The 22,237-nt window shown below is 59.4% G+C and overlaps 1 protein-coding gene across 16 annotated transcripts in view; it reads left to right on the top strand.

The window, feature by feature from the left end:
* Window positions 1–22,237, top strand: part of DNHD1 (dynein heavy chain domain 1) — a 200,898-nt gene that overhangs the window by 119,075 nt on the left and 59,586 nt on the right. For 15 of the 16 annotated variants that reach the window (XM_045025296.1, XM_045025318.1, XM_045025311.1 and 12 more), the window contains 11 exons: window positions 5,946–6,043; window positions 6,175–9,172; window positions 9,544–9,688; window positions 10,449–10,641; window positions 12,389–12,701; window positions 13,344–15,030; window positions 15,450–15,679; window positions 15,872–16,076; window positions 17,005–17,107; window positions 17,434–17,583; window positions 20,977–21,159. In XM_045025296.1, coding sequence (XP_044881231.1) covers window positions 5,946–6,043; window positions 6,175–9,172; window positions 9,544–9,688; window positions 10,449–10,641; window positions 12,389–12,701; window positions 13,344–15,030; window positions 15,450–15,679; window positions 15,872–16,076; window positions 17,005–17,107; window positions 17,434–17,583; window positions 20,977–21,159 — 6,305 coding nt within the window. The remainder of the gene's footprint in view (window positions 1–5,945; window positions 6,044–6,174; window positions 9,173–9,543; window positions 9,689–10,448; window positions 10,642–12,388; window positions 12,702–13,343; window positions 15,031–15,449; window positions 15,680–15,871; window positions 16,077–17,004; window positions 17,108–17,433; window positions 17,584–20,976; window positions 21,160–22,237) is intronic. The other variant, XM_045025414.1, reaches the window with a different exon arrangement.

Raw genomic sequence — 22,237 nt, 5'->3', positions numbered from 1 at the left:
AGGCCCCACCCCCTGGCCAGGCTGGAAGCTGTAGTGAGGCCCAGGGAGCCCAGACCCCTCCACCTGCCCTGGCCAGGGGGCCTGAAAACAAGCCCCTGGCCATGTCCCCACCCCCTTTCAGAGAATGGACTTTCCAAACTGCCAGACCACTGATGGGATCCATGTGCCCACAGCTTGCCCTCCTCACAGGGCGCTACTCCATTATTATGCTGGCCCTTTTGGGCCACAGAAGCCGATTTATGGACACCAGTGTGGCCTGCACTGGAAAAGTTCACTCAGCATTCAAAGACCACATTAAGAACAATCCCAGTTCATCACACCCTGCATACCCTCTTTTGGCTTGGCTTATGAACTCCTCTCCTGCTCTCCGAGGGCCTGGTGTGGGTGGAGAGGGGTGGTGAATGTGCGATTGGCAAATTGAAATCTTGCTGGTGCCATTTACAGAGCTGTTTCAACCCCAGTGTGATTAATGCTGTCTGCATCACTGTGTCTTGCTGTGCCCATCACAGTCTTTGTGAATCCAAAGGTGGGCTGTTTGCCCCGGTGGCTGAACCGTACACTCAGCCAGCAAGTGCACCTGTCACAGCTACAGCAGGATGCACATGGGCAACGGAAACCAGAGACGCTTTGTGTGCCCACATGCTGGACTTGCACAGACCAGCAGAGGAGGGAGAATAGGATCTTTGTAGAGCAATTTTTACAATAAATGAAGTTTTTCAAGTGATTGCTGTGTGCACACCCAGTGCACCAGTGATTTCCCTGAGTAATACCTGTAGGGGCAGCATATGCTTGTGCTGCTGCTGCTTGTGGTCTAAAGGGCAGAGCCATCCTTGCCCCCCCAGTTCCTTCTTGCCATCTCTGATGGCTGTCAGTGGGCTACTGCAAGTGTTTCCTTCTAAAGGAATGTATGGCGATGTACCTCTCCCATAGAATTGGAAGGAAGCCTGAAAGGTCATTGAGTCGAGCCCCCTGCCTTCACTAGCAGGACCAAGTCCTGATTTTTGCCCCAGATCGCTAAGTGCCCTCCTCAAGGATTGAGCTCACAACTCTAGATTTAGCAGGCCAATGCGCAAACCACTGAGCTATCTCTCCCCCCCTTCTGTCTTAGTCTTTTTAGTTCACATAGTTGGTATTTGTTAGCAGACAGTGTGGTGTTTTAGCAGTAGGGTTCCCTTTTCTTTTACTAGTGTACTTCCTTTGTGCTTCATTTCCCGCCGATTCTGGGTACTGATGCCCAGTGCTGGGGCATGCCTTGGTTCATGGGCTTCAAACCTTGCAATGGATGCAAGAAGCCAATACCAGTCAGTGACCCCCACTCCAGGTGCTTGAAGTGCCTAGGAGAAGCTCACATCAGTGATGATTGCCAGATTTGCAGGGACATTAAGCCCAGAACCTAAAAGGACCAGGAGGTCAGATTTGAGGACTTTAGTAACTCAGCTAGAGGTTATGGGCCTACTGCAGAAGTGAGCGGGCGAGATTCTCTGGCCTGTGAGTCCTGTGGCACCATATAGACTAACAGACGTTTGGGAGCATGAGCTTTCCTGGGTGAATACCCACTTCGTCGGATGCATGTAGTGGAAATTTCCAGGGGCAGGTATATATGCAAGCAAGAAGCAGGCTAGAGATAACGAGGTTAGTTCAATCAGGGAGGATGAGACCCTCTTCTAGCAGTTGAGGTGTGAAAACCAAGAGAACCATAAGGGCTTTGTAGTTTGAGATTCTAAATTGGAGCATAGCTGATTACTATGCTTTGCATCCGAACAAGTCTAGGCATTTCCAATCTCTGTCTGGATGACTAGAATGAGATGTGTCCCCTCTCCCAGACAGTGGACGCACTTAGGTTAGCCGTCCATTACTGGGAAAGTAGCCCTGCAGGAAACACACCTCTTAAACCCAGGGGATTCAGGCCTAAGGGTGACAGAAAAAAGGCTTCCCAGGCAGGAAGCAGGAAAAAACAGAAATCTAAGCTATGAGATAACTGTAGATGTCTTGCATCCGAAGAAGTGGGTATTCACCCACGAAAGCTCATGCTGCAAAACGTCTGTTAGTCTATAAGGTGCCACAGGATTCTTTGCTGCTTCTACAGAACCAGACTAACACGGCTACCCCTCTGATACTTGTAGATGTAAAGTTAAACAAAACCAAAAGAAAAAACTTTTTTGGGGGGGAGAGAAGAAAAGAGAAGAAGAAGAAGAAAATACTAACTATGCTATGCTAGCAGGTAAAATACTATCTACTGAAGGAATAGGAGAAGCAGGTTCTGGTGTGGATTCTGTCCCAGACCAAAGGCGGTACAGAAGGAATTAGGGATGGTCGGACCACACAGTGCTATATATACATCCTGCGCACAGCACGAGATGGGAGAAGTCCAGTGGGCACTGCTGATGAAGATCTTTGATAGCAGGTGCAGGGGGCCCTGCCGCACCTACAAGTGGAGCACCAATAAAGACATCACTCAAAGAAGAACCAGATAAGTCCATGGAGGATAGGTCTATCAATGCTAATAGCCAAGACGGTCAGGGATGCAACCCCATGCTGGGGGCAGCCCCAAACCTCTGACTGCCAGAAGCCGGGAGGAGAAGACAGGTGGGTCACTCAAATTGCCCTGTTCTGTACATTTCCCCTGAAGCTCTAGCTCTGGCCACTATGGGAAGGCAGGAGACAGGGCTAGCTGGACCATTGCTCTGACCCAGTCATTTCTTCCTGAGCAAGGCTCCCTACTGACTGACCAACGCAGAGCCGCCGCTGGATACCAGAGTGAGAACTCCTTGGAGAAGACTGATGGCTTATGTGATGTGGCCATAATATATAAGATCCAACTTCTGACTCAGACAATGAACCTGAGTCGTTTAACTAAGGAGGTGCAGTGCCTCTGAGTGCCAGGGAACAGGAATTCCAACAGAACTCCACTGTCCATCACATACAGTCCCCAGCTAAAAGCTCTCCAATGCATCATCAGGGATCTACAACCCATCCTGGACAATGATCCCACACTTTCACAGGCCTTGGGTGGCAGGCCAGTCCTCGCCCACAGACAACCTGTCAACCTGAAACATATTCTCACCAGTAACTGTACACTGCACCATAGTAACTCTAACTCAGGAACCAATCCATGCAACAAACCTTGATGCCACTCTGCCCACATATCTACACCAGCAACACCATCACAGGACCTAACCAGATCAGCCACACCATCACCGGTTCATTCACTTGCACGTCCACCAGTGTAATATATGCCATCATATGCCAGCAATGCCCCTCTGCTATGTACATTGGCCAAACTGGACAGTCCCTATGGAAAAGGATAAATGGACATAAATCAGATATTAGGAATGGCAATATACAAAAACCTGTAGGGGAACTCCATTTTCCCCATCTTGGAGACTCATCATCTCAGAGAAGTGGGTCCTAGAAATAATCAAGGAAGGATACTCCATCCCCTTCCTATCTATCCCACCCGCCACCCCTCCTCCCCGTCCCTCTTCAGGGACCCCTCTCACAATTCCATTCTATGGGGAGAAATAAATCCTCTTCTGCACCTGGGAGCCATAGAACTGGTCCCTTCCCAGCATGTGGGACAGGATTTCTACTCCCACTATTTCCTGATCCAGAAGAAATTCAGTGGCTGCGACCCATCCTGGACCTTCGCGATCTAAAGAAGTTTGTCAAACTGCAACATTTTAAGATGGTTACCCTTTCCACTATTATCCCAGCACTAGAACAGGGGGACTGGTTCTCAGCCCTCGACCTCCAAGACGCATACTTTCATATTACAGTACACCCTGATTCGTCATGGGCGATGACCACTACCAGTACAAAGTCTTGCCCTTCAGGCTGTCCACCGTGCCTCGGGTGTTCTCCATGGTCCTGGCGGTAGTTGCTGCCTACCTCAGAAAACAAGGAGTCATCATTTTTCCATACTGGGGCAACTGACTCCTCAAGGCCCCATCTGAAACCGACACTCTCCGAGCTGTCCACATAACGATGGACCTGGTCACGAAACTAGGCCTCCTCGTGAATCTAGAAGAGTCCACTTTAATGCCAGTACAACAGCTGGAATTCATCATCACACTATTGGATGCCATACAAGCCAGAGCCTTCCTATCACTTCACAGATTCTCGGCTATAACAGATCTGGTATCCAATGCATGGGTCTGCCCTCAGATCGCTGCCAGAGCCTGTCTCCAACTTCTAGGCCACATGGCCATGTTTGTGGTCAGGCACGCAAGATTACATATGCAATGTCTTCAGGCATGGTTCCGTACAGTATATCTTCCCCACAAACACAGCCTCCACAAACTCTTATCCATGCTGATGCAAGTCAAGGACGCACTACTGTGATGCACACAGCCCAACAATGTCTGTGTAGAAGTTTCTTTCCTCCAACCAACATCAACTATGATCCTATCAACCGATGCCTCCCTAATCGGTTGGGGAGCACATCTCCATGATCACACAGTGCAGGGCAGATGGTCGTTCACAGAATCCACCTTACACCTCAGTCTCCTAGAACTATGAGCAATCTGCAACACCAGTCGAAATGTCCTACCTCTACGTAGAGCAGGGGTTGGCAACCTTCAGCACGTGGCCATCAGGGTAATCCGCTGGCAGGCCACGAGACTTTTTGTTTACATTGACTGCATAGGCACCAACTTTTCCCGGCACTGGTGGGTGCTCAACCCCACCCCCCTCCCCTCCCCATTCCAACCCCTTTCCCAAAGTCTCCGCCCCCTCCCTGCCCCTATTGGACCCTTTCCCAAAATCTCCGCCCTGGCCCCGCCTCTTCCCTGAGTGTGCCGCATTCCCCCTCTTCCCCCCTCCCTCCCTCTTTAGAGCTTGGGTGGACATCTAATCTTTTCTGGAAGTGCGAATAGTCCACTTCTACTGACAAGGTCAAAAGCCTTGTGAGATCAATGAAGGTTATGTAGAGGGGCTTTTTTGTTCTCTGCATTTCTCTTGTAGTTGTCTCAGTGAGAAGATCGTGTTGATAGCAGACCTTTCAGTTCTGAAGCCGCACTGTGATTCAGGGTAGATTCTGCCTGCAAGGGTCTGAAGTCTGTTCAGAGCAACTCAGGCAACTCCCATGACCACTTAAAGAAACTAAGAGCCTTTGGTGAGAGACCTTGTCAAAGGCTTTCTGAAAATTCAAGTACACTATATGACTTGATCACCCTTATCCATAAAATTCTAATAGATTGGTGAGGCATGATTCCCCTTTACAAAAGCCATGTTGACTCTTCCCCAAGGTGTCTGATAATTCTGTTCTTTACTATGGTTTCTACCAGCTTGCCTGGTACTGTGGCCTGCATTGTGCAGGAGGTCAGACTAGATGATCATGATGGTCTCTTCTGACCTTAAAGTCTATGAGTCTATGAAGTTAGACTCAGAGCCTTGTAATTGCCAGGATTGCCTCTGGAGCACTTTTTAAAAATGGACGTTACATTAGCTGGCTTCCAGTCATCTGGAACTTACACAGAGTTCTTCTTCAGGGCTGGGAAAAGTGCTAAGAGCATCACAGCTAAATACAAGGTAGAACAGATGGTTTAGCATAAGGAGTTAACACATATTTCAAGGTACCATTCAAGGTGAAGTGGCCTGTTAACATCTCTCCAGTGCTGTGTGGTGAAGGAAGCTGGGTGGAGGTTAGTGGGTTATAGATTGTAGACATATATCCACTGTGATATGGCATAAATTCAGTGTCTCTGTTCAGTCCAGGGTTTTTAGTGTCTAGCAAAGTTATGAATTAAGCTCCCAGGCTCGTCTTTGGAAGATGTTGTGCAGGTTTCCTTTGAGGCTGAGGACTGAGAGGTCAGATAGAGTGACCACTTAGTGAAAAGTGTCCACCCACAAGTGATAGGGTGTTTTTGTTTTTTACCATTTTCCTGTGTGAGATCATGCAAGATGTATCGGTTACCAGTGCTCACCCCCAGACCCCTCTCTCACAGGAGCCCTGCTGGATGTCTGGGTCAGTTTCCAGCAGAAGTGGATTTTCCTGAATATTGTGCTGTATGAGATGGACATCAGTCTGCCCAGCACTGAGCTGGTGAGTTGTCTCCCCGACCACATGCCCCTGCCCCGAGCCAGTGAGTCCTTCCTCCCCTCCTCACTGCCTCCAGTTCCCTGCCTCTTGGAGCTTCCCTTCGGCAGGGCTGATGCTTGCTTTCCTCGTGCCAGGATTGCCTGTTCCAGAAGCTGGACAGTACGTTCCGGGAGCTCATGCAGGTGACATCCAAGCACCCGCTGGTGCTATCCAGCATGATGCCTATGGCCACCTCCAACCGGGAGAGCCGCTTTATGGGTGTGCCCCTGCAGACCATGCTGAGTGAGGGTATTGAGGACCTGCAGCTCATCATCCACGCACTGGAGTACGTGCTGGAGGCTACGCGCATGGGCTTCCCCCGCCTCTTCTTCCTCAGCAACACAGAGGTGGTGGCTATGATGGCCTCACCTGCGGAGCCCATGGAGGTGACCACCTGGGCCCGCCGCTGCTTCCCAGCTGTGCACCAGCTGGCCTTCTGTGAGCTCTCGACCACTCGAGACCCTGCCACCTATGCTGTCCTGCTGCCCATGGCAGAGGCCACAGGCCTGGTGGGAGCCTGTGGGGAGATGGTGCCGCTGTGTTCCCCGTTGCTCCTCAACCAGAAGGTCACTAAATGGCTGTGCGCCCTGGAGCAGCGCATGAAGGAGGCCCTCTTCCACCTGCTGCAGGCATGCATGGCCCAGCGCCTGGCCCTGCGGCCCCAGCTCGACGTGGCCTTCGAGCAGCGCCCAGCTCCCACCGAGCTGCCGCTGCACCTGCTGGTGGAGCACTGGGGGCAGCTGGCAACAGGCTTCCCGGCCCAGTGCGTGCTGCTGGCCGAAGAGGCCTTGTGGTTTGCGGATGTGCAGGAGCGGCTCTTCGGCCCCGTGCGCAGGCCTGGCCTCAAGCTCAAGCACCGACTCAAGCTGGAGGCCCTGGCCCACTATGTCCGCAACTACCGCAGCAGCCGCGCCGGGCAGCCGGGCAGCGCCCAGCTCAGCAGGCTGCTGGGGGCCCTGCTGACGGTCACCGTGCACCAGCGCGACGTGCTAGCCCACCTGCTGCAGCGCAAGGTCGACTCACCCACCGCCTTTGCCTGGGCCCAGCTGCTCAAGTACCGGCTGGTCCTGCACCCCGCGAGTGCCAGGGCAGTCGGGGCCCCCCTTGAGAGCTGGGCCGCCAGCCCCCCCGGCTGCTGGGCCGAGATCCTCGACATCCGCCTGCACTACGACTATGAGTATGTGGGGAACTGCCCCCACCTGGTGGGGAGCCCCCAGCTGGAGAGGAGCTTCCTGGGCTTACTGCTCGCCCTGGAGGAGTTCCGCTGTGGCGCGGCTCTGGGCTGCCACGGGGTCGGGAAGACGGCCACCATGCAGCACCTGGCCAGGGCTCTGGGGCGCCAGCTTGTCACCCTGCACTGCTCCCAGCAGATGAGCCTGGGCTGCCTCCGCCAACACCTGAGTGGGGCTGTGCAGGCCGGCGCCTGGCTGCTGCTGGAGGCTGTGGACCAGCTGGGGCCCAGTGTCCTGTCAGGGTTCAGCCAGCTCCTGTCAGACCTGCAGATGCTCTGCATGGGCCTGCAGGCGGAGAAGGGCCAGGTGACCCCCAGCCACAAATCCAAGAGCAGGGATGGGGAGGGGCAGGAGCAGCCTGCCAGGGCCCTGCCAGAGCTGGGCCTGGATGAAGCAGAGCCGTACCAGCCCCGCATGCTGGGCAACATCCTCTTCGGGGAGCGGTTGCTGCGGGTCAGGGAGACCTACGGGTGCCTGGCCACCCTGCAGCGTCTCCCTGAGCTCCTGCGCCTGGCCTTGCGCCCCGTGGCCCTGCTGCCCCCTGACCTGCACAAGGTGGCCGAGGTGACCTTGCTGGCAGCTGGCTTCCGGGAAGCAGCACACCTGGCCAAGAAGCTGAGCTATTTCTTCTGGCTGGAGGGGGAGCTGGGCCCGGGCCCTGCACCCAGCCGGCTGGCCCTGTTCAAGGGGGTCATTGAGGCAGCCATTGGCATTGTGTATCCACCTGTGGTGAGGCCAGAGCCCGAGCCCGGGGAGCAGCTCACAGCCCAGCAGTCGTCCTTTGAGAGCCTGGCTGAGGAGCCTGCCCTCGTCCAAGCTCTCTGCCTCTCGCCCTTCTTGTCTGCCCTGGAGGACCCCCAGCTGAATAGAGTGTGGGAGCTGCTCCGAGGGGTCTTCCCTGCCTCCTGCTCCCTGGTCCCCGAGGCTCCTGCACCCCCCAGGCTGCTGAGTGCTGTGACAGCACAGCTGCACGAGGACAAGCTCCACGCAGACTCTGAGCTCACCAGCACCATAGTGCAGCTTTGCCAGGCCCTGCTGGGCTCGCCGGGGGTCCTGCTGGTGGGGCCCTCTGGCAGCGGCAAGACCACAGCCTGGAAGACCCTGGCTAAGGTGCTGAGCAGGCTGGCTGTGAGTGAGTCCCTGGAGCTGGCACCAGGAGCGGGCAGGCCAGGCACTCGGCAGGACGTGGCATACCTGCCCATCAGCACTGTCTGCCTCTGCCCCAACAGCCTCAGCACTGCTGAATTCCTGGGCAGCCTTGAGGGAGGCATCTGGAGGGAGGGCGTTTTCTCCAGGCTCCTGCAGAGAATGGCTTCCTCAGCCCCTGCCGCTGGGCTGGGCATGTCAGGCACCCAGCAATGGCTGGTGCTGGACGGGTCTGCCAGCTCCGAGTGGCTGGATCCCATCTCGTCGCTGTTCAGTGCAGAGCCCACTCTCAGCCTGCCAAGCGGGCAGCGGCTCCATCCCCCAGAGGGTGTGAAGTTCCTCTTTGAGCTGCCTGATGTCTCCAGCATCTCACCATCCATCTCCACACACTGCGCCCTCCTGCACTGTGGGGGTTCGTGTGTCTGGCGAGCACTGCTGGCCTCCTCCCTAGCCACCATCTACCACACGTACAGCGTGAGCCAGGAGAGCGTGGTCATGCTGCGTGGCCTTGCTGAGGACGTCTTCCCCCCCACGCTCACCTTCCTGCAGCAGCATTGCAGCTCTGTGCTGCAGCCGCACGCCGACCTGCGCAGCCCCATAGCCTGGGGCATCCCAGAGACCACAGCCTTCACCAGGCTCCTGAAGGCTCTGCTGGACCAATACCTGAGCCATGACAAGACGAAGGCCCAGCCCCTGAGAAGGGAGGACCAGGCAGGTGAGGGGAATCCCAGCAGGACCAATGACCTCGTGCCCCCCTGCTCTTACAGGGTCCAGATTAGAACCAGTCCCAGTGCTGCTGATCCCGACCAGCCGAGTTCCCCCATTCTGGGTGCCCCAGGGTCTGAGCAGGGGCAGAGCCCCAGAGAAGGGGCCTGATGGTGGAGGCTGCTTGGGGCTCTTTGTTGGGGGGCAGGATCTCACCGTCCAGGGAATCCTGGGTGACTGGCACGGATCCTCCTTGGCAGCTGCTCTGCCAGTCATTGCCCATGAAGGCTTGTGGCAGGGCCAGTCTGGACCTCGGGCCCATCGCTAGGCCAGGCCAGGCTGGGGTTCCCTTCCGCTAGGTGACTGACTCTCTCTCCTCAGTGGCGGAGAACAGCGGTGCTGGGGTCTCAGGTGTCCCATCACACCGGGGCTTGGATGAAGCTGTCCCGCCCCATCACCACCTGCTTGTCCGCAGCATCTTCGTGTTTGCCTACATCTGGGGCTTCAGTGGCCACCTGCACCCCAGGTACCAGCCAGGGTTCCCTGGGGCTGGGCCATTCGTGGCTCTTCTCCCTCTAGCCACGCCATCGGGGATGATGAGTGAGCAGCACCGGGAGGCGGAAGCAGTGGAATGTGAATGCTGGGGAGGAGAGGGGAGGGGGGTCTATGGAGCAGAGCAGGGAGCCAGGACTCCTGGGGAGGGGGGTCTATGGAGCAGAGCAGGGAGCCAGGACTCCTGGGGAGGGGGGTCTATGGAGCAGAGCAGGGAGCCAGGACTCCTGGGGAGGGGGGTCTATGGAGCAGAGCAGGGAGCCAGGACTCCTGGGGAGGGGGGTCTATGGAGCAGAGCAGGGAGCCAGGGCTCCTGGGGAGGGGGGTCTATGGAGCAGAGCAGGGAGCCAGGACTCCTGGGGAGGGGGGTCTATGGAGCAGAGCAGGGAGCCAGGACTCCTGGGGAGGGGGGTCTATGGAGCAGAGCAGGGAGCCAGGACTCCTGGGGAGGGGGGTCTATGGAGCAGAGCAGGGAGCCAGGACTCCTGGGGAGGGGGGTCTATGGAGCAGAGCAGGGAGCCAGGGCTCCTGGGGAGGGGGGTCTATGGAGCAGAGCAGGGAGCCAGGGCTCCTGGGGAGGGGGGTCTATGGAGCAGAGCAGGGAGCCAGGACTCCTGGCTTCTAGCCTGGCTCTGGGAGCAAAGTGGGTCTAGCAGTTACAGCAGGGGCAATGTGGGGCCAGCTCAGGGCACTCTCCCCTTCGCTGTCCATCTCTCTGACTCTATTTTTTGCAGACACTGGGCCCTCTTTGACAGCTTTGCCCGTAGAGTCCTGTACAGCAGCAGCTACACCATAGAGCTGCCTTCAGCCGATTCTGTCTTTGACCTCTATCCCCAGCCTGAGGACGGGAAACTGGACGTCTTTGATGGGAAGTATCTGTCCGGCAGAATCAAGGCAGTTCCTGTGAGCTTCACCATCCTGCCCCAGGTACGGCCAGGCCTGGGCAGGGGGGTTCCCCAGGAGCTGCCCCATCCTGCCCCAGGTACAGTCTGGCGCTGTGAGCTGCCCCCATCCTGGCCTGGGTATGGCCAGTGTGACGATGTGGTTCTGGCGGGACCCAACTGAGAGTGCCAGTTCAGGACCAATTGCTCAAACAGGGCAGTCACAGCCCAAGGCTGAGGTTTTTCCACCTCTAAGGCAAACCAAACCAGCCAGACCAAGAGGACTTTGGTCTCACCCCACTGGCTAACCACAAGTCACACAAGCAATTCCCTTAGACACTCCAGTTTCCCAGTATCACCACCGGTGCCACTCGTCCTGGGGATAAATGGTTATGAAAACCAACACCCCAATAAAAGAAAACGGTTCTCTCAATTCCAAAGAATCAAGCCCCAGACCCAGGTCAATATACACATCAGATCTTACCCACAAATCATGTGGTTGCCAATCCTTTAGAATCTAAAATCTAAAGGTTTATTTATAAAAGGAAAAAGGTAGAGATGAGAGCCAGAATTGGTTAAATGGAATCAGTTACATACAGTAATGGCAAAGTTCTTAGTTCAGGCTTGTAGCAGTGATGAAGTAAACTGCAGGCTCAAATCAAGCCTCTGGAACATCCCCCGCTGGGATGGGTCATCAGTCCTTTGTTCAGAGCTTCAGTTTGTAGCAAAGTCCCTCCAGAGGTAAGAAGCAGGATTGAAGACAAGATGGAGATGAAGCATCAGCCTTATATAGGCTTTTCCAGGTGTAAGAACCTCTTTGTTCTTACTGTGGAAAATTACAGCAAAATGGAGTCTGGAGTCTGGAGTCACATGGGCAAGTCCCTGCATACTTTGCTGAGTTACAAGGCGTGTCTGCCTTCTCTCCCTGGGTCAATTGTGTAGCTGATGGTCCTTAATGGGCCATCAAGCAGGCTAGGCAGAGCTAACACCAACTCATCTGGGATGTCTCCCAGAAGCACAGCACAAGTTTGAAGTACAGACAGAACAGAGCCAATACTCATAACTTCAACTACAAAATGACACATGCACCCAGACAGCATAATCCTAACCAGCAACCCATAACCTGGTCTTAGACACCTCATATGACCCCCTTTACATAAGATTTGGTGCCACTACAGGACCTTGGTTGCAACCATGTTCTATATGGTCCCAGATTATATCAATAACGTCACAGCCAGGACCAGGGGTGCCAGGAGTTGCCCCATCCTGCCCCAGGTATGGGCAGGTCCCAGGGGCCCCGAGGAGCCTGCCCTGTTCTGCCCCATGTACAGCCAGGCCCCAGCGGTCCCCATGACAGGCCGTGTCATGCCCCAGGTATGGCCAGGCTCTGGGGGTTCCTGAGAGCTGCCCCAGGTACAACTGGCCCCCAGGGGGTCCCCAGGAGCTGCCCAGTTCTGCCCTAGGTCCATCCAGGACCATCATACACACTAACATTCCCACTGGTGACAAGGGCCAGAGTTGCTGGATGGCGTCTGGGACGCCAAAGGAGAGATCAGATGCTAGAGGCACAGAGGGGGCAAGGCTGGGAGCTCTTCCAAGAGCCCCATGCAGCCAGGAGAGGTGGCACGTCGCCTTCGATCCCCTGATCTCTGATGTGCCCAAGGTCCCTTTGGGGGTTGGACTAGATACCTCCTGAGGTCCCTTCCAACCCTGAGATTCTATGGTGCTCCCCTCTGGTCAAGTGCTACACAGTCCCAAGGCCCCTTCCCTGGCACGGTCTCTCTGCTCTGCAGTACGAGCGACTCCTCTACGTGCTGGACCTGCTCCTGGGCTCGAGGCAGCCAGTGCTCCTGGCCGGGGAGCCCGGCTGCGGCAAGTCGTCCTACGCGGAGCTGCTGATCCAGCCCAATCACTCCTACCATCGTGTCGCCATCTCGCCTGCCCTCGGCGCGGGCCATGTGCGCCGGCTGCTGGAGAGCCACATCCTGAGCAGCATGCGGGACAAGGCCCTGTTCACCAGCCTCCCTGGATCCCGGGCCCCTGGCGCCAGGGGCAGGAGGAGCTGCTACCTGCTCCTGCTGGATGACCTGCACGCCGCCGAGCTGGGTGAGCCCCCGCCTCACGTCAGACATTGCCCTGGGCTGAGCTGGAAATGGCCACGTATCTTCTGTGGGGCCTGGCTCCCCCCAGCTCGGCAAGGCCCTGCTCCCCGTCCTTGGCCCAGACACCCACTCCTCATGTCAGACATTGCCCTGGGCTGAGCTGGAAATGGCCATGTATCTTCTGTAAGGCCCGGCTCCCCCCGGCTGAGCCTGGCTCCCCCTGGCAGGGGCCAGACACCCACCACCCCAGGGCTCTGCAAGGCGCGGCTCCCCCTGCCTTGGCCTGGCTCCCCATCGCTGGGGCCAGACACCCCTTGCCCCAAAGCTCTGCAGGGCCCGGTTCCCCCTGGCTGGGCCTGGCTCCCCATCGCTGGAGCCAGACACTCCCAACCCCAGGGCTCAGCATGGCCCGGCTCCCCCTGGCTGGGCCTGGCTCCCCATCACTGGAGCCAGACACCCCCTGCCTCAGAGCTCTGCGGGGCCCGGCTCCCCCGGCTGGGCTCAGTCACCCACGGGTGGTTAGGTTCCCGGGGCTGTGTGTGTTAGTGCGTCCTGCCCCTGGCACTTGGCTCCCAGAAGAGCATGTGGGTGGCTGTGGGAGGGCTAGGCAGGCTGCTCCAAGGCGTGATGGTCCTTTCTCTCCCAGATGCCAGGCGGGGGAGTCACCCCGTGGTGGAGACCCTGCGCCAGGCCCTCTCCCACCAGGAGGTCTACGGCGCCGAGAGCCTGGAGCTCCGACACATCCCTTCAGCAGAGTTCAATTGCTTTGGCTTGGTGGCTGCTCCAGCGATTGGCGTGCACCCCCTCTCCCCTCGCTTCACTCGGCTCTGCAGCATCCTCTCGCTCCCCAGCATCTCCAGGGAGTCTCTGATCAGCATCCACAGCCCCCTGGTCCTGGCCTGGCTGGAGAAGTTCCCTCTGCTGGCCAGGCACAGCGAGCTGGCCACTGCCCTGGTGGGGGCCACTGTGGACGTGTATGAGGCCGTGAAGGCCAGGTTCCGCCCCTCCCCCGCCTGCTCCCCCTACCACTTCTCTTACCACCACATCGGGAAGGTTCTCAGGGGCCTCTTCCTCCTGCGGCCCTGCCCCGGGATCCACCTCACCAGCCCCTTGGAGGACCCCAGCGCGCCCAAGGCTTCAAAGCGAGGCCAGCCGGGGATAAGCCTGAGCCTCACGCTGAGCACCCGGGTCATCGTCCGCCTCTGGCTGCACGAGTCGCTGCGCACCTTCTGCGACCCGCTGCTGTCGGAGCGTGAGCGGCAGGAGAGCGGGCAGCTGCTGCTGGATGTGGCTGCCAGCACCTTCTGCACCAAGAGGAGCGTGCTGAGGGTGATCACCACCAGCGACAGGGAGACACAGCAGCGCGAGCGAGCCAGAAGCGTCACGGAGCCCGCCGGGAAAGATGCTGCCATGGAGCTGGGCGCTGAGAGCCATGAGGAGCCTTCCTCGCAGAGCAGCAGTGACGGGGACTGCCCAGACGCCTTTGATCCCATAGACCAGGCCCCCGCCCTGGCCCTGGACCGGCCGGACGCAGCAGGGGATCCCTCTGGGGATTCTGCTCTGGCCGCACTGGAACCCGAGGGGGCAGAGGCGACTGGGATGAGGAGAGTGGCTTCCATCCAGCCCTCTCCAGCCCTGCGCCCTCGCTTCCAGGAGCAGCACCTGGCCATGGGGCGCCGCACCAGCGCCCGCCGAACCACCCCTCTGAAGAGCAAGCGCAGGCCCTCCACCAAGAAGGACAACACCAAGCCCCTGCTGCCCTCCCACCTCCTGCTGCTGCCAGGGGAGAACGTGTGCAACATCCTCTTCAGCAGGGAGCTGGCGCCGGCCTCCCCGAGCAGGGAGAGCGTCTACCATGAGAGGTGCTGGGACGCCATCCAGCAGCAGCTCAGCACCTTCCTCCCCAGGGGCTTTGTGCTGTGCAGAGAAGTCACCCAGCACCTGGTGCGCCTGCTGCGGGTGCTGTGCTGCCCAGAGGGGCACGGCGCCCTCCTCTCCCTGCACCTCTCCACCGGCAGGAGGTCCCTGGTGGCCCTGGCTGCCCACGCCACTGCCTCCCAGCTCTTTGAGCTGACGGGGCAGGCGGGAGAGCGGGAGGTGAGGGAGCTGATCAGGAAAGCCAGCTGGCAGGCTGGGATCCTGGACACGAGAGTCGTGGTGCTGGTGCACCAGGGGCTGGGGCTGGGCACCATGCAGAAGCTGGTGGATCTGATGAGAGAGGGCACCTACCCTGGTCTGTACACCACTGAAGACACTGCACACATCGTGAAGGAACTGCTGCAGGAGAACCAGAACATCAAAAGAACGATGAGGCCTAACATGGTCCTGCAAAGGTCGGGGAGGGAGTGACAGAGTCCCTGGCCCAGGGAAGTTGGGGATGCCCTGAGCTGGGCAGGGCTAACAGGAGTGACTGTGGGTGGGGGGAGGGGAGGGGAATCCCTGAGCCAGGGTGCACACAGGCTCCATACCTTGCCTGCCCTGGGGGGGGGGGGAACACACAGGCCCCGCCCCCCACACTGGGGGCATCCTCTCTTTTATCAGGGATATTAGGCGAGAGAAGGAAATTCCAGCTGGGCCTGCCCTGAGACCCTGCTGGGCTGGGGCTGTCCACAGGTGGCAGGGGGCACTCCCCGTGCAGGGGTGGGGTTAGTGTCAGTCCCCCTCAAACTGGACTGGGAGAGAGAGGTTTGGTGTCACCCCATATCTTGGGGATCCCCCTCTCTTCCCTCAGACCCTTTGCCTTCTCTTTCAGGTTCTACCAGTTTGTGAGGAACAATCTGCACATGCTGCTGCTGCTGGATGGGCGCAAGGGCTGGGCACAGGGCAGGGGGCCATTGGGTTACCCCACAGCCATGGCCACAGCCCTGCTCACCCTCCCCTGCAGCATTGACGTGTACCAGCCCTGGAGCCAGGAGTCCCTGGTGCAGGTGGCTACCAAGCACCTGGAAGATGCCCTCAGCCAGCAGCCCCTGAAGAGCCCAGGTGAGGGCTCGGTCTGCTTCTGGGGTCTCAGCTTCTCCTGGATCATGGTGGCCGTGCAGCCGGCAAAGGGCCAGGCCCACCTGGGTTCGGCACAGAATAGTGCCTGGCCCCTCGTGCTGGCCAGCTCCAACCCATGAGCCCGGCTGCCTCCTCTCCACAGTCTCTCATGGTGTCCACTTTCTTGTCTGTCAGTCCCAGCGTCACTGCAGGCCCTGGAGAATTCGCTTGCCAGCGTTGCCTCAGCCATGGCTCTGATTCACTGCTCTGCCAGCTGCTATGCCACACATCTGGCCCCCGGCATGCCCCTCATCACCCCAAAGACCTTCCTGGATTTCCTCGACGCTTTCCTCATGCTCTCAGCACAGTTGCAGAGGCAGAGCCGGACTCAGGCTGATCGGTAAGGAATGAGGCCAAACCCTGCTCCCCATCTGTCACGGAGTGTGGGGGAGTCCGGCCCTGCACCCCTCTTCCTGAACTCACGGTGACTCTCAGCCAGCCAGTAAAACAGAAGGTTTATTGAACAACAGGAACACAGGATACAGCAGAGCTCGAGTTCAGCACCAGGACCCCTCAATCTGGCCCTTCTGGGGGTTCAGGGTGTCTGGAATCCAGCAAGGGTTCCCCTGTAAACCCACCACCCAGCTCCCAAACCGAAACTGACTTCACTCCACCCTTCCCTTTGTCTAGCCCCAGCCAGAGGTGACGACCTCCCCTCCCCCAGCCCAGGCTCATGTTACAGCTGCAGACCTGGTTCTCACCTCCAACCACACAGACAGTCCCTGCTCTCACCTATCAACCACACAGACAGTCCCTACTCCATCACACCATCACAACCTTAACTCTGACCCCCATGGCCTCATGGTACCCCCACATTGCTCTGCCTGCCCATGGGCAGTGCGTCATGCCCCACAGCCCGTGGGCTGGGCCATCAGCGCTAAGCAGGGTAAACGTCCCATGTCAGTGACAGCTGGACTGAGGGTCTCGACACACAGCAAGAGGGCCTTCGAGCTGCCCCCATTCTAACAGCTGGTGTGGCAGGCTGCTGTGACTGAGGGAGAGAATGGGGATCAGGCGCCCCCTTTCCTTCCTCTGCCCCAGGAGCATGGTGAGGAGCAGGCTCTGGCCCCCTGCCCAGGACACAAGCCGCCTCTCCCTGCCGGGGTCAGGTTATCCCAGAGCTGCCCACTAGGGCTCCTGGCCTTGGAACAGAAGGATCTGGCTGGAGGGGCCCCTGGGCTGCACCCCCAAATTGAAGTGCCCCTAATGCCCTGGATCTGAACTGGTGCGGGGGGTGGGGGAGCCTCACTCTCATTTCCTTGGGGCAGGATGAAGCTTGCTCTGACCAAGATGCAGGCAGTGAGTGAGAAGCAGCGGGAGCACAGCCGGGACATCAAGTACCTGCAGGAGAAACTTCGCATGGCCAAGGAGGTGAGAGGGTCGCCTCCGAGAGAGCCTGGCGCCCGGTGCTGTCACCCATGAGCCCAGCTCAGCCAGCGTGCTGCTGGGGGTGCTGTGCTGCAGAGTGGGGACTCTCCCCAAGGCCCCAGCACAGCTGCAGGGAGAAGGCAGGGGGGGCTCTCCACAGGGTTTGGGGAGGTCGCGTATTCATCCGCAGAGTAACTGCCCTGCTCGGACACTCACAGCCTGGGGCAGTGGCTCGGGTTGATGCTGGGGGACTGGGAGGGGCTGGGCAGCAGCAGAGGGAAGGGCTGTGTGGACTGCTGGTGTCATGTCTGCTCCCCTTCTGCCCTCAGCAAGTGGCCAGGTGCCAGCGGCGGGCGGAGCGTGAAGAGGTGGTGCAGAAGCAGCAGGAGCAGGACTGTCAGCACCGCGAGGCACGCATCGAGATCCTTACCCAGGAGCAGCACCTGCTGGAGCAGAGCAAGGAGTCTGCCACGAGAAAGGTGTGCATGGACCTGAGCCCCTGGAACGGCAAGGACGGGCACCCCGGCCGGCTGCCCGGCTGAGCCTGCGGAGAGGCAGGGACGGGCACCCTGGCCGGCTGCCCGGCCGAGCCTGCGGAGAGGCTGGGACAGGCACCCCGGCCGGCTGCCCGCCCGAGCCAGCGGAGAGGCAGGGACGGGCACCCCGGCCGGCTGCCCGGCTGAGCCTGCGGAGAGGCAGGGACGGGCACCCCGGCCGGCTGCCCGGCTGAGCCTGCGGAGAGGCAGGGACGGGCACCCCGGCCGGCTGCCCGGCTGAGCCAGCGGAGAGGCAGGGACGGGCACCCCAGCCGGCTGCCCGGCTGAGCCAGCGGAGAGGCTGGGACGGGCACCCCGGCCGGCTGCCCGTCTGAGCCTGCGGAGAGGCAGGGACGGGCACCCCGGCCGGCTGCCCGTCTGAGCCTGCGGAGAGGCTGGGACGGGCACCCCGGCCGGCTGCCCGTCTGAGCCTGCGGAGAGGCAGGGACGGGCACCCCGGCCGGCTGCCCGTCTGAGCCTGCGGAGAGGCAGGGACGGGCACCCCGGCCGGCTGCCCGGCCGAGCCTGCGGAGAGGCAGGGACGGGCACCCCGGCCGGCTGCCCGGCCGAGCCAGCGGAGAGGCTGGGACGGGCATCCCGGCCGGCTGCCCGGCCGAGCCTGCGGAGAGGCTGGGACGGGCACCCCGGCCGGCTGCCCGGCCGAGCCTGCGGAGAGGCAGGGACGGGCACCCCGGCCGGCTGCCCGGCTGAGCCAGCGGAGAGGCTGGGACGGGCACCCCGGCCGGCTGCCCGGCTGAGCCAGCGGAGAGGCAGGGACGGGCACCCCGGCCGGCTGCCCGGCTGAGCCAGCGGAGAGGCAGGGACGGGCACCCCGGCCGGCTGCCCGGCTGAGCCAGCGGAGAGGCAGGGACGGCACCCCGGCCGGCTGCCCGGCTGAGCCAGCGGAGAGGCAGGGACGGGCACCCCGGCCGGCTGCCCGGCTGAGCCTGCGGAGAGGCAGGGACGGGCACCCCGGCCGGCTGCCCGGCTGAGCCAGCGGAGAGGCAGGGACGGCACCCCGGCCGGCTGCCCGGCTGAGCCAGCGGAGAGGCAGGGACGGGCACCCCGGCCGGCTGCCCGGCTGAGCCTGCGGAGAGGCAGGGACGGGCACCCTGGCTGGCTGAGCCTGCAGAGAGACAGGGGCTTGGGTGCAAGGCCCATCAGTAGGGGTGAGCCTCACATGGTGTGACGCAGTAGGGAGGGGGGCGGATTGACCTGGGAATGTTGTTTAGTTTTACTGGGGCTGTCTGCATGGGGGAGGGGAGAGCAGGGGGTGACTGAGCCGGGAGGGGGGTGGGGCGAGCCTGGGAAACTGGACAAAGGGAGAGGGGAGAAGGAGGGGAGAGCCGGCTGGAGGGGTTTGGGTGTCAGTTTGGGCTGGCTGGGAGGAGGCAGGACCCCCAAGTCTGGGGTCTAAGCTCCTTGCCCCGCAGAGGGACCTGGCTGAGGGGTCCCGGTTGTACCTACAAGCCCTGCCTGGGACTGTTCCTGTCGTCTAATAACCCTTCTGTTCTCCTGGCTGGCTGAGAGTCCCGGTGAATCGCAGGACGTGGGGGGTGCAGGGCCCTGACTCCCCCACACTCCGTGACACATGGAAGGGAGCTGGTGTGGGTCAGGGTACGTTATTGCTGCCCAGCTGCTTGGCCATCAGCGGCAATGGGTGGGAACAGGCCCTGTACGTGGTGGTCAGGGGGATACATGGGATTCCCTTGTGATACCTGTCCATCAGGGGTGGTGAAGTCACTGATCCGCAGGATCTGTGCCACCCCCCAGCTTTTAAACAGTCCCTTGGGGGAACCCCTTCAGTGGACCAGACCCCAAAGGGTCCTGCTCTCCCTTAAGGTCAGGCCATGCGACCTCAATGCCTACTAGACAGAGCCACTGGGTTCCCAGCCTCCTGGGTCCTGCCCTGAGCTCTGCCCAGTGAGTGCAGCTGCCAGATGCTCCTGGTCAGAGACTTCTACACTCTTCAGGGATCCAGGCATCTTTCTGTCTCTTTGTCTCCCAGGCCCAAACGAGCCCCCAGGCCTCTGCAAAGGCTGCTTTTATCCCAGCCTCCTGTCACCTCTCGCACCATTGTCCTCCTGGAGTTCAGTCCCCTGCCAGAGTTCCCTGCTGTCAGGTGTCAGCCGTTCAGTCCTGGCCGCGTCCCCTGTCTGAGCATCCTCCCGTGACCTGGGTCAGATTCAGCCAGGCCTAACACCCATCATCCCGCCCCAGCGAGTTCCTAACACTTGCTCCGGGACCTGCCTTGCCCTGAGAGCAGTGGGTCACTTCGTCCAGTCACTTCCATGCCTGTCATTCATAAACCTGTAGGAGAATTCCCGCGGTGTCACGTGGGGTGCCCCTGTAAGGGCCGGCCTGCCCCGGTCCCTGCCTGTCGGGGGAGGGGAGTATATGGTGTGTCCCTCTGAGGCCCGGCCTGCCACGGTCCCCATCTGTCGGGGGAGGGGGCATGTGGGGTGCCCCTGTGAGGCCCGGCCTGCCCCCGGTCCCCATCCATCGGGGGAGAGGAGTATGTGGGGTGCCCCTGTGAGACCCGGCCTGCCCTGGTCCCTGCCTGTTGGGGGAGGGGGCACGTGGAGTGCCCCTGTGAGGCCTGGTCTGCTCCGATCCCCATCCATTGCGGGAGGGAAGTATGTGGGATGCCCCTCTGAGGCCCGGCGTGCCCCGGTCCCCATCCGTTGGGAGAAGGGAATATGTGGGGTGCCCCAGTGAGGCCTGGCCTGCCACGGGCCCTGGATGTTGGGGGAGGGGATATTTGGGGTTCCTCAGTGAAGCCTGGCTGCCCTGGTCCCTGTGCCCAGGAAACTGGACAAAGGCTGGGGGAGGAGCCGGGGGGGGCGCTGGGTGAGAGGCTGGAGGGAGTTTCAGTGTGGAGCTGGCTGGGAGAATGGAGGGGAGCCCATACTGGGCTCTGGCCTCCCTAGCCCCCCAGATGGACCTGACTGAGCAGGTCCTGTTGTCTGTACCGGCAAGACCTGTCTGGGACTGTGTTCCTGTCGTCTAATAAACCTTCTGCTTTACTGGCTGGCTGAGAGTCATGGTGAATTGCAGGAAGTGGGGGGTGCAGGGCCCTGTCTCCCCCACACTGCATGACAGTCCCCACCCATCATGGGAGGGAAATACGTGGGGTGTCCCCGTAGGTCCGGCTTGGGCCTGATTAAACTAAATCCCTGCCAGATTTAGTTGGGTTTGGTCCTGCTTTGAGCAGGGGGTTGGACTAGATGCCCTCCTGAGGTCCCTTCCAACCCTGATAGTCTATAATTCTATGGTCCCCACCCAGCAGGCGGTATGTGGGATGTCCCAGTGCAGCTTGTCTGTCCCTTCCCTCAGATGAACACGGAGTACAAGGCGGCACTGGCTGGACTGCAGGTGCAGGACATTGAGGAGTTGCGGAGCTACCGGTTACCACCAGCATCCATCCTCAGGGTGACTGATACCCTGTGCATGATGTTCAGCAAGGAGCCTGGCTGGGAGAGTGCCAAGCAGCTGCTGGGCCAAGAGGACTTCTACCAGGTGCCAGGAGGGGATGTTGTATTGATTTAGATGGAGCCAGGGGGCCCAGTTGCTGTCCGGCATTGAGCAGTGTTAAACAAGGTGTGAGTGGTGGCGGGCGGAGCCCTCAGCCTGCCTGGCACCGCAGCCAGCACACCAGCAAACATCTCTGTAGCCCGTTAGTAGTGATACGGACGAGAGGGGAGGGAGCTGACCCTTGCCTGTAGAGCAATGAAGGAGGCTTTTGTTTGAATGGCGTCCTTTCCCCTTTGCCTGTAGCTGATCAAGTTTCAGCAGGAAGCCCCTGGGTTCGGCAGGCCCTCAGACGTATCAGAGATGCTGATAACGCTGCTTTTGGGGGAAAGCAAGGATGTGAGCTGAGAGGGGCTGGAGCTGGTGCTGCTGCAGAGTCCCAGCCCATTTCATCTCAGGTAGTGGCCAGGATCCAGCTGGAGCCGGGGTGGTGTGGGGAAGAGGATCTATCTGGGTCCTTTTCGTCCCAGGTTGGTCAGGACGTCCCTCAGGCATAGTAGAGAAGGCCCCGGGTCCCAGGAGATGGTGGGCGTGGCAGATGCTGGTGACATTTGCTCGAGTAGCCTCCATCTTTTCTCCCCTTCTACCAAAATCTCTTTCTCTAAGGACCCCAAAAGGCGGTGATGGCAGAATAGCCCACCCCCTCATTATTCTGTCCACCAGTCAGGCCTAATATCCAGCACACCAATTTTAGTTGATTGATTTCCAGTTACATGTCATCTAATTTTTACTAAGCATGATTTTAACCCAGTCCTGGAGTTATATTCCCATGCCTTCTGCACCCCAGCAACGTACCCCGTGCTGCTGCCCCGGAAACAGTACCCCTCAGGTCCCTGGTTCCACCTCAGTCCCCAGGCTCCTCAGCACAAGGCACTAGACAGGTTTATAGGAACACTGGACTGGAGTTTATGGAGTGAAAATGCTTCAGATAAAAGCAAGTGCAAGGGTTTGGGAACATGAGTTTATAATTAAAAGAAAAACATAAACACAATCTGTGTTATCCCTCTCAACATCAACTGTAGCATTGCATGCTTCAATTACCACATTAGTTTGGTGGATCGTTGGA

Source organism: Mauremys mutica, chromosome 1 (genome assembly GCF_020497125.1).
Source record: "Mauremys mutica isolate MM-2020 ecotype Southern chromosome 1, ASM2049712v1, whole genome shotgun sequence".
NCBI lineage: Eukaryota > Metazoa > Chordata > Testudines > Geoemydidae > Mauremys > Mauremys mutica.
Note: the sequence above shows the minus strand (reverse complement) of the source record. Positions and strands in the feature narration are given on the sequence as shown.